This window comes from Mustela nivalis (assembly GCF_964662115.1).
Source record: "Mustela nivalis genome assembly, chromosome: 20".
NCBI lineage: Eukaryota > Metazoa > Chordata > Mammalia > Carnivora > Mustelidae > Mustela > Mustela nivalis.
Window position 1 is genome coordinate 6,674,673 of NC_139039.1, and position 12,463 is coordinate 6,687,135.

Consider the following 12,463-nt stretch of genomic DNA (forward strand, 5'->3'; position numbering starts at 1 on the left):
GTTGTTGTAGTATATTGCATTCAAAGCAAGCATATCTAAAATTACCCTTAGTAATATAGTATTGACAGTTTGGGTTAGAATTTTAAAGAGATAGTAGAAGGGGAAAAGGTTTGCAGAGGAAAAAAAATTGTCCCTATTTACAGATATTATGATGACTACCCACATATATCAACAGTATCAGTATACAATTAGAAAAAGAACATCGAAAATTTATTAGGATGGGAGAAACTACATATTATATATAGGCCAAAAGACATAAAAAGAGAAGGAAAAGACAATGATGTTGGATATAATGAAGACTTAAAAACAAAATCACTGAGTAAATTAGAGAGGATAGAATTTAGTGCATGAGTAGAGAGGCTGACTTTTATTGGAGCTGAGTATATTCAGTTATTGTGATAAGGTGTTAGCAGAGTAAAGAGATAAAGATTTAGGTAGTTTGGTTAATTGAATTATAAAGATGAGGACAATTTCTTCTAGTAAGGAATATATAAATTTGGATAAAATATGTGAAACACTTGTCTTGGAGAGAGACTGTGGACTCTGAGAAACAAACTGATGGTTTTGGAGGGGAGGGGGTTCAGGGAAGGGTGAGCCTGGTGGTGGGTATTAAGGAGTGCACATATTGCATGGAGCACTGGGTGTGGTGCATAAACAATGAATTTTGGGACACACACACAAAATAAAATAAAATTAATTTTTTTAAAAGTATGGTAGGATTGTAGGGCCTTTTGAAGATATACTTAATATTTGTAATTGCAAATGCAATGTGAATTCAAACAACATGTTATTTATTTTAGTCCATATAATTTCAGCCACCAAAGTGTATATATAAAGAAAGTAAATAGTTGAGGTTTTGTCAAGTTAATATCCATGGGATTCAAAGAGAGTTAGGATTGCAGGAAAAGCTATGTTCCCCTAAAATAATCATTTCAATTTTTCATAGACTGCTCTTGGAGTTTGGGATTAGAAATTAAAGGGAGTTGAGGGAAATTGGAAGGGTAGGTGAACCATGAGAGACTATGGACTCTGAAAAGCAACCTTGAAGGGGCCGGGGGTGGGAGGTTGGGGGAACAAGGTGATGGGTATTAGGGAGGGCATATTAGGAAGCACTGGGTGTGGTGCAAAAACAATGAATACTGTTACACTGAAAAGAAATTTAAAAAAAAGAAATTAAAATACTTTGAGGCTGCTGCCTTACCTTGACTTATTTTATAGTTGTCTTTAGACCTGGGCTTTAATCTTCTCCACAAAAAGCTAGTTAATTAATATTTACTTTGAAATGTCTTGGTCTATTAAAATTCTATATACTTAGGCTAATACATTAATTTCTTCCTTTTCATGGCCATCTTTTAAGCAAAGATTACAAAAATAAATTGCTTTGTACACAGTTATACAAATGTTCCAAATTCTAATTCATACTACCAATTTTTACTCAAAAACATGTGACCCAAGTAAAAGATAATGTTTCTATTTTTTATTTTTGAATTTTTATTTAAATTCTAGTTAATTAACATATAGTGCAATATTGGTTTCAGGATTAGAATTCAGTGATTCATCTAAGTCTCTACTTTTAAATTAATTTTGTATAAGAAATATCAGTGATCAAAATTTGTGACTTTTTGCCTGAGAATGGCCTTCAAAAGTGGAGTGACACTGATACCTATTGAAACAAAGTAGCTGTAAGTAATTGAAAATTGCTTAAATCATATTATTCCTTGTAGCATTCTTCCCATTTTCCCCCATTTATTCCATTACAAAAGGCTAAGTGAAAGCTAAAGCATTACTTTTTCCTCACTTTACTAACATCAGAATATTAGCAGCTGTACATTTGGAGGCTCAGCTATGGCTGTTTTGGAGTTATTGTTTCAGACATGATTGCTTAGACTGGCAATAGAAATAAAATGTGACCCACATATGTAATTTTAACTTTTTTAGTAGTTGCATTAAAAATTTTTAAAAATCATATGAAGTTAGCTGCAATAATGTATTTTAATATTTTATTTAACAATATATCAAAAATATTATCATTCCAACATTCAGTCAACATGAAAATTACTAACTGTATATGTTATGTTCATTTACATGCATGTGTATTAATAAAGGATGTATACAAGAGAAAAGAGTCCAGGGATTACACCAATGTTATCAGCTTGAGAAACAAGAAGAATAGAATTGCCTGGAACTGAGAATAGTGGATGGTACAGTCTTGGCTGAGAAGACCAGTAGTCAGTATTGTACATAGTATATTCAGAATGTCTAGTGAAGATCCATTAGAGATATTTTTTAGATATTCCACTAAAAACATAGCAGTGAACATGAAAATGAAGACCTTAATGGAACTTATATTATAGTGTTAAATTTAAGTTACATAAAAACAAATTTAAAAAATACAAATGAGCTTATTTTTACATGATGCAAAAGTACCATGTGGAATAATAAATATTGACAGTGGAAGTAGAATGGGGGGAGGGGACACAATTTTATATAATGTCAAGAAAGACTTTTTTGGATGATTACATTTGAGTAGACATCTAACTGAAATGAGGGAGGGAAGCTTTGGCTATATGAGAGAAGAACATATTAGGTAGACAGAAAGATAGATGATAGATAATAAATAGATGATAGATAGGTAGATATCTAACCATTTTACTTTATTGCTTTCCTGGAAAGATACATTTTTGATGGCATTTTAAATCATGCTTGTCTTCATCTCTGCTCAGGTAGAAGTTTTTCATTAGCCATCTTGCAATTTATGTCATTATATATAGGGGCATTGTTTAGGTGGAGTTCTATTAGCCTGAGGACTTACCTGAGGATTATTATTTCATTGTAGGGGTTCCAGTGGTATAAAGATTTTTAGCAACTGTAGCATGTATGACTATAGATATTTTGTTTCAAATTTTGAGGCTAAATGTCTTCAGAATTTTTCAAATTTGCAACCATTATATCAAAATCAATCAGTATGTGGTAATGGGATGTTGGAACCTAATGAAGAATGTGACTGTGGCAGCCAAGAGGTAAGCAATAAAAATTGGAATTTGAGCAAAATTTCTGTGTTTCTAATAAGTAGTTGTTATGGTATATAGGAGATAATATATGCAATTGTGTCTTTAATGTAAAACTTAGATATGAAAATGAGTGTAAGATAGGATGTATGAATTGCTTTTCCATCCCTTTTCAAATGAGAAAACAAATGACTCATGAAAACTTGGTTTGCATATACTGTTCCCAAGTATGCCAGCAGAGAGATTTTGCACATAAGGTTAATCCTCAATTTATTTCCTAACTCATGTGACCACCATCTGTTTTCTCTACAAACTTTTCCTGAATTTGGTTCAAATTTCCCCATTTCTTTTTGTTACAAGAATGGTGAAAAATGATGATAGATTTTTCTTAATCTTTAAGCATTCTTGCATTTCCATGTTTCAGGATGATCAAAACTTGTTCTGTTTCCTCACTTCTAAAAATAGATATCCATTCTACCACAGTCCTATTAACAAAACACTCTCTGTACACTATTCTTAACAGATAATACCACATATTTAATCTAATATCATTATTATATAACATTTTGCAATTCCTCTCTATTTAAATAAAATAAGATTTAGTGATTAGTCCCCCAGCCATTACATGAATTTCTTATCCACCTACAAAAAGAGCTGACCATTTGTTTATATAACATTAAATCTCTACAAGTTTTCTTAATCCCCACTATTCCCAAAAGTGTGTGTGTGTGTGTGTGTGTGTGTGTGTGTGTGTAGGTTTTCCATTTATCTCAGATCTTTCTTTCTTCTTTATTTTTATTTATTTTTTTAATTGCAAGAACTACCTTAATAGAGAAATATAGAAGGGGTCAAAAGCTCAGAATAGTGGTCATATTATAATTGAATATAAGAATACAAATCCAGCACCCAATTATTTGGATGGCTTACAGGATATTGCTTTCACTAAGGCAATGAAAAAATCCACTACTAAGGAGGTAATAATGTTGAAAATCTCAGTGGTAGCTTTCTTTTATAGACAACAGTTGGTGGCTGAAAGTGCCCTTATAGAACTGGGCACCCAGTGTCATTAGGAATCACTGAATACCAAATAGCAGAGGCCAAGAGACAGTGCTTAACAATAACAGCCAAAGTGGATGAAGTTAGCATAAAGGGAAGAAAAACATAGATGGCATCTACTGGTTTTGAACTGCATGGATTTATACTGATAGTTAAGAAGGATCTGGGTAGTTAATTACCATATTTCTTGGTGTAAAAGAAAAAGTGAACAGAGGATTGAGGCCAATTGCAACAAATCTCTTACTAATCTCTTGCTAGATTTTCAAACCCAAATCAGTCTTAGAGCTTGAGCTCATTGCTCAAGTAGAGGATGAAATCCTACAATGCTCCAGTAAGGACAGCAAGCAGCAATTTCCTCAGGCATTCCCCTCTCCCAACAGAGCGTCCTATAGTCTTTTACTGAAACAACTATCCACTGGGGAATGGAGAATACCCAGATCATTGTAGGATGATTCAATACAGAATCTTTGCTGTTATTCACATGAGAGGACCCAAAACATCATCATGAGTAGAGTGAGGGTATAGAGAATCCAGGTGATACCTGGAGTCCTTGAAAAAAATTTAAATAAATAAATAAATAAATAAACATAAAACAATCCAAAACCCAAAACAAACAAACAAACAAAGCCCAAACAAACAAAAAAAAGAAAATAAAAGAAAAAAGGAAAAGGCCATCTCACGGAAGGTTCAATGAACCCCAGGTTCTCACAGACTCTGCATCCAAGCATCCTGCAACCAAATGTAAGTTGTTTGAATAAATAGCTAGATAGCTAGAAATGCCCTTAATGACACTAATAAAAAAAAGCCAGCAATAACAGTAACTAAGACATTACTGTTAGGGATATCAATATAGATTTTATGTAATATGATTTTAAAATGGTAAGAAGATATTATGAACAACATTATATTAATAATTTAACAACCTAGATTAAATGGACAAATTCCTCGAAAAAATGCATTTGCAAAAACCAACATGATTAGATATCTAAAATGTGAATAGCATTATTAAGAAATAATGCTAAAGAAATGCTATATATATTTTCAAAACTTCTCATTAAGAAAAGCCCATACACATGGATGGAACTAGAGCGTATCATGCTTAGCGAAATAAGTCTAGCAGAGAAAGACAACTATCATATGATCTTCCTGATATGAGGAAGTGGTGATGCAACATGGGGGCTTAAGTGGGTAGAAGAAGAATCAATGAAACAAGATGGAATTGGGAGGGAGACAAACGGTAAGTAACTCTCAATCTCACAAAACAAACTGAGGATTGCTGGGGGGAGCTGGTTTGGGAGAAGGGGGTGGGATTATGGACATTGGGGAGGGTATGTGCTTTGGTGAGTGCTGTGAAGTGTGTAAACCTGGTGATTCACAGACCTGTACCCCTGGGGATAAAAATATATGTTTATAAAAAATAAAAAATTTAAAAAAAAAGAAAAGCCTATACCACATGGCTCTACTGGTGATTTTTTTTTTAATTAATAAAAGCACAGGATAGAGAATATAGTCAATGACACCATAATAGCATTGTATAGTGACAGATGGTAGCTACACTTGTGGTGAGCAGAGCATAATGTATAGAGAAACTGAGTCACTCTGCTGTGCATCTTAAACTAATGTAATGTTGTGTGTCAACTATATTCAATTTAAAAAAAGAAATTATGCTGATTTTATACAATATTTTCTAAATTATAGAAGAAAGACATTATGTTCTAACTTTTTCTTTCCATGTAGAAATAAAAATTAAGTCTATACATCCATTTTACTAATTTGGGACAATTACCATCCCTAGCAAATTAAATACAAATGTGCACACACAAACACAAACACATACTGTGATTAAAATGAGGTGGCATTGGCAAAAAAATAAAAAATAAAACCAGAAAATTTAAAATGAATATAGTCCATATCTTAATAATTGCTTGATTGCCAGTGCATAGACTAGCATCTGGTACTTACAAGGTACTCAACAAATACTTGTTAATTCAGTGAATGCGTGGATAGTGTAATTATCTTTATAATTATGTATCATTTCTAGAATACCCATTAGTCATAACAGTACTTGGAGAGTTTATTTGAAAGTTTTTCTTAACAAGAACTAAGAAAGAATGTAAGGAACTTTTTATAGAAAAAGTTGATTTGGAATAAATCTTGCCTTAAACATCAAACATACTTTGAGGCTGTTTAATTGCATTCATGTTGTATTGGACTATTGGCACAAGAAAAGAAAATTGATACCTATATATCTTTATCTATAATATCTACACTTATCCATCAGTGATTTAACTATCTATATATGTAAAAGTTATATAGATATATAACATTCATTTTCAGGATGGAAATATATAATGTCAGAATTGTTTATCTATAAATCCAGTGCATTCATTATGAGAAAGGGAGAAGCAGCCTCTGATGTGCAGGATCTGGGCCTTGGTGTTGCTAGGAGCTGGCCTGCCATAGATGGGTTGTGGGGTTCTCCTGTTAAATAATTTCAGAAAAACTCAACATCTGTGATCATAATAGATGAAGAGAAAAAGCAAGGCCACTCTCAATGTCTGAATACAAGTAAAACTTGGGAATTATTCAAGTCACAGAAATGACCAAATATCTTCCTATCCTGGCTAATGTGAGAAATTCCTGCTCCTTTATCAATTTCAGCTTTAGCATTAGTATAGTCCCTCCTCTTCTAGATAAGTATTATTAGAATACTTAGTCAGAGATATACCCCTTCTTTTCTGACAGCATCTAATCTGACAAAGCCCAGATTCCTTATATGCCTCAAATTACCCAACACAAGCCCAAATTCTGTAATTGTACCCTTTCACTGAGGAGTACCACAGTTTCTCAGAATGTGCATTCTCCTTGGCTGACACTAGTAATAAATCCAATTTGTTGAGCTACAGGTGTGTTCCAGGTGGTCTTTGGCAGAATGACATGGACATCTGTATCTTCATAAATATCCTTAATTTTACAAAATGAAGTTCTATTTTATAAACCCACCTATACATGTGGAGTATACATTTGTTCTTGTATAAACAAATATAATGACAAGTAATACATATTTGAACAAATATCCCACAAAATATAAACATACATTTCAGAAAAAATAAATCTGTAAGTTTTAAATAAAAACAAAGATACAATCAATTATTGATAATAGTCTTTGCATAATGGAGGTCTTGGTAAAGAGACATAAAACCCAATAATCATAAAGAAAGGACATTACAAATTTCACAATATGACAGGCACCATTAACAAGACAAACAATAGACTTCAAAGAAATGTCGTAAACATACAGAAGAGAGAAAGGATAACTGGATATTATATAAAAACTTTTCCCACTAGTTAGTGGGAAAAAGAAGGAAAAACAAAATACTCAAAGTGGTCAAAAGTAATGATCATTTAATTCATAATGTTGTACAAAATGAAAGTTCATGCTCACATTCACTAGTAATTAGAGAAATGATTTAAAAAATGAGACACAATTTTCCACTAACTCATTGTAAGTTAAACACATTTTGTCATAATTAGTATTGAAATATATAGTTGGGAGAGGATCTTCATTTACTGTCCGTGAAAGAGCACAGACACACACACACACACTAATAAGGATATTGAAGCTATGGATAATCTGGGAAGTATAGAAACAGCTTCAGCTTTTACTCTATATTTTCTGCATTATTTCTAGCATGTGAATATTTATAAATACATTCCTATTGACATTGATTTGATTGATTGACTGACTATTGATTTTTCATGTCTTTAGACATGAAAAAGCAGAAACAAATGGAATAGAAAGAATAGAAGAATCTTACCTTTATGTTAAAGGACCAGTTTTTTGAGTAAACAGAAAATGTTTGACTTTTTTAAAGTGTTAAGAATACAAAAATATTAAAAAATTATATAAATGCAATTTATTTACATGGAAACAATATTTAGTTTATTATTTAAATTATTACTCCTTTTGAATAACAATTGACTGTCATTTAATTTGTAAAAATACAGAGGGGCACCTGGATGGATTAGCCCCTTAAGTTCTGCTTTAAGCCCAGGTCATGATCCCAGAGTCCTGGGACCTAGCCCTGCAACACATTGGGCTACCCTGCTCAATAGGGAGCATGCTTCTCCCTCTCCCTCTGCCTCCTGCTTCCCCTGCTTGTGCTTTCTCTCTTGCTCACTATTTCTCTGTCAAATAAATCTTCAAAACAAGAAATATTAAATGCAAGTTGGTGCAGCCACTTTGGAGAATAGTGTGGAGATTCCTCAAGAAATTAAAAATAGAGCTTCCCTATGACCCTGCCATTGCACTACTGGGTATTTACCCCAAAGATACAGATGTAGTGAAAAGAAGGGCCATCTCTACCCCAATGTTTATAGCAGCAATGGCCACAGTCACCAAACTGTGGAAAGAACCAAGATGCCCTTCAACGGACGAATGGATAAGGAAGATGTGGTCCATATACACTATGGAGTATTATGCCTCCATCAGAAAGGGTGAATACCCAACTTTTGTAGCAATATGAACGTGACTGGAAGAGATTATGCTGAGTGAAATAAGTCAAACAGAGAGAGTCAATTGTCATATGGTTTCACTTATTTGCAGAGCATAACAAATAACATGGAGGACATGGGGAGATTGAGAGGAGAAGGGAGTTGAGGGAAATTGGAGGGGGAGATAAACCATGAGATACTATGGACTCTGGAAAACAACCTGAAGGTTTTGAAGGAGCAGGAGGTGGGAGGTTGGGGGAGCCAGGTGGTGGGCATTATGGAGGGTGTGCATTTCATGTAGCACTGGGTGTGGTGCAAAAACAATGAATTCTGTTACACTGAAAAGAAATTTTAAAAAAAGAATAAATTATAAGCATTTTTAAATAAAAAGCAAGAAATACTAAAAAATTAAAATTAAAATTTATTAACATATTATTATATGTTATATTATTATATAACTATAATTATATAACATGTAAATATATGTTAATATTTATTAACATATTAACATATTTATTAACATATATTTTTTGTTAATTTCATTATAGTAAAACATAACACATAATTATTAAATCAAATGTATTTTAGTTGTAACTATTGTCTAACTCTAACTTTATTTGCAAAATGAACCTGGAATAAACAAAACACGAAGACAATTGGGGAAGATTTTCTCTTGGAAACTCACATGTTCCTTCCTCGAAAATATATTTCCATTTTGGTAATTTATGAATTAGTCACCAATGATTATAAGTAATAAATGTCACCGATCAACTACTATTTTAGATGTTATTTAGTTCTTATATGTTCTTTTGGACATCCTAGAAGTAATAAAATAATAAAGCTTCATTGAATATATTGTATAATTGAAAAGTTGAACACAAAAATGTATAAATAGAAGCTAAGATTAATACATAAGAGCTGTTAAATTGTTGAACTACAATAATATTTCTTATGAAATTTTAGGAATGTCAGTTTAAGAAGTGCTGTGATTTTAATACATGTAAACTGAAAGGCTCAGCAATATGTGGTTCTGGACCATGCTGTACATCAAACTGTGAGGTAAGTTTCCAATGTTTACAAAAAGGAAATTAAATTGTGATCATAAAAGTCTATATTAATTAAATTATTGTGGAGTTGATAAAATGCATATAGAATAATGAAGAGTCCATAAACAACCACAAGTAAAAAGGAAAACTACCATGAATTAAAGAATGCATCACAGATAGGTACTGATTATTCTTTTGTGTTAAAACTACAGTTTACTGCCTTCTAAATTACCATATAAAGAAAGGGTAAACATAGGGGCACCTGGGTGGCTCAGTGGGTTAAAGCCTCTGCCTTCAGCTCAGGTCATGATCCCAGGGTCCTGGGATCGAGCCCCACATCGGGCTCTCTGCTCAGCAGGGAGTCTGTTTCCCCCTCTCTCTCTCTGCCTGCTTCTCTGCCTACTTGTGATCTCTGTCTGTCAAGTAAATAAATAAAATCATAAAAAAAATGAAAGGGTAAACATAGACATTACTATGTCAAGATATTATCAATTATACAGGAAATTGTGAAGTCAAATAAATGGTAAATGACCATGGAAAAATTGTAACACAAATAGACAAATTGTGTAGCAGAGAAAATGAATAGCATACAGAATATGTAAATAACTCTCATATTGATAAATAAAAGACAAATCACACACACAGGCAAAGGGGATGCTCAGGCAATTTATAACAATGAAAGTAAAATTGTTCAATATGTGTACTTCATGTGCAATAGTTAAGGTAAACACAAATAAAAATAATACAATATATAAAGTAGTCATCCAAATGGTAATCTTAAGAACAACAGTGTTAATATTAAACCAAAAAAAGGGATAAAGATCATTTTTTGAGAGTGTTTGTGGAAATTTGAATTGCTACAGTCCTTTTGGTGAGCAATATTTGAATATCTCTGAGCAGAGTATAGATTTCCAGTCAGTTTCTCTTATGTACATATGTTAGAAATATGCACATGTATGGAAAATTCAAAAAAGAATATTAATTGCAGAATTGTTCACAGTAGCAAATAAACAATATTTATTAGTATTTGAACAGTTACATAAATTATTGCATATTATAAAAGAATTAGTAACTGCAGGCTAAATATTGGTATACTAATATGCTATTATTATTATTATTTTTTTTAATTTTAATTTTAATTTATTTATTTATTTATTTTTTTTTATAAACATATATTTTTAACCCCAGGGGTACAGGTCTGTGAATCACCAGGTTTACACACTTCACAGCACTCACCAAAGCACATACCCTCCCCAATGTCCATAATCCCACCCCCTTCTCCCAAACCCCCTCCCCCCAGCAACCCTCAGTTTGTTTTGGGAGATTAAGAGTCACTTATGGTTGGTCTCCCTCCCAATCCCATCTTGTTTCATTTATTCTACTCCTACCCACTTAAGCCTCCATGTTGCATCACCACTTCCTCATATCAGGGAGATCATATGATAGTTGTCTTTCTCTGCTTGACTTATTTCGCTAAGCATGATGCGCTCTAGTTCCATCCATGTTGTCGCAAATGGCAAGATTTCATTTCTTTTGATGGCTGCATAGTATTCCATTGTGTATATATACCAACCTTCTTGATCCATTCATCTGTTGATGGACATCTAGGTTCTTTCCATAGTTTGGATATTGTGGACATTGTGCCCCTTTGGATCACTACGTATGTATCTTTAGGGTAAATACCCAATAGTGCAATTGCTGGGTCATAGGGCAGTTCTATTTTCAACATTCTGAGGAACCTCCATGCTGTTTTCCAGAGTGGCTGCACCAGCTTGCATTCCCACCAACAGTGTAGGAGGGTTCCCCTTTCTCCACATCCTCGCCAGCATCTGTCATTTCCTGACTTGTTGATTTTAGCCATTCTGACTGGTGTGAGGTGATATCTCATTGTGGTTTTGATTTGTATTTCCCTGATGCCGAGTGATATGGAGCACTTTTTCATGTGTCTGTTGGCCATCTGGATGTCTTCTTTGCAGAAATGTCTGTTCATGACTTCTGCCCATTTCTTGATTGGATTATTTGTTCTTTGGGTGTTGAGTTTGCTAAGTTCTTTATAGATTCTGGACACTAGTCCTTTATCTGATATGTCATTTGCAAATATCTTCTCCCATTCTGTCAGTTGTCTTTTGATTTTGTTAACTGTTTCCTTTGCTGTGCAAAAGCTTTTGATCTTGATGAAATCCCAATAATTCATTTTTTCCCTTGCTTCCCTTGCCTTTTGCATTGTTCTTAGGAAGATGTTGCTGCGGCAGAGGTCTAAGAGGTTCCTGCCTGTGTTCTCCTCAAGGATTTTGATGGATTCCTTTCGCACATTGAGGTCCTTCATCCATTTTGAGTCTATTTTTGTGTGTGGTGTAAGGAAATGGTCCAATTTCATTTTTCTGCATGTGGCTGTCCAATTTTCCCAGCACCATTTATTGAAGAGGCTGTCTTTTTTCCATTGGACATTCTTTCCTGCTTTGTCGAAGATGAGTTGACCATAGATTTGAGGGTCTATTTCTGGGCTCTCTATTCTGTTCCATTGATCTATGTGTCTGTTTTTGTGCCAGTACCATGCTGTCTTGATTATGACAGCTTTGTAATAGAGCTTGAAGTCCGGAATTGTGATGCCACCAACGTTGGCTTTCTTTTTCAATATCCCTTTGGCTATTCGAGGTCTTTTCTGGTTCCATATAAATTTTAGCATTATTTGTTCCATTTCTTTGAAAAAGATGGATGGTACTTTGATAGGAATTGCATTAAATGTGTAGATTGCTTTAGGTAGCATAGACATTTTCACAATATTTATTCTTCCAATCCAGGAGCATGGAACATTTTTCCATTTCTTTGTGTCTTCCTCAATTTCTTTCATGACTACTT

General features: G+C 33.4%; 1 protein-coding gene across 5 annotated transcripts in view; it reads left to right on the plus strand.

Moving 5' to 3' along the window:
• Positions 1-12,463, plus strand: part of ADAM18 (ADAM metallopeptidase domain 18) — a 202,947-nt gene that overhangs the window by 62,100 nt on the left and 128,384 nt on the right. For 3 of the 5 annotated variants that reach the window (XM_082715332.1, XM_082715333.1, XM_082715334.1), the window contains 2 exons: positions 2,837-3,020; positions 9,522-9,617. In XM_082715332.1, coding sequence (XP_082571458.1) covers positions 2,837-3,020; positions 9,522-9,617 — 280 coding nt within the window. The remainder of the gene's footprint in view (positions 1-2,836; positions 3,021-9,521; positions 9,618-12,463) is intronic. The other 2 variants (XM_082715335.1, XM_082715336.1) reach the window with 1 other exon arrangement.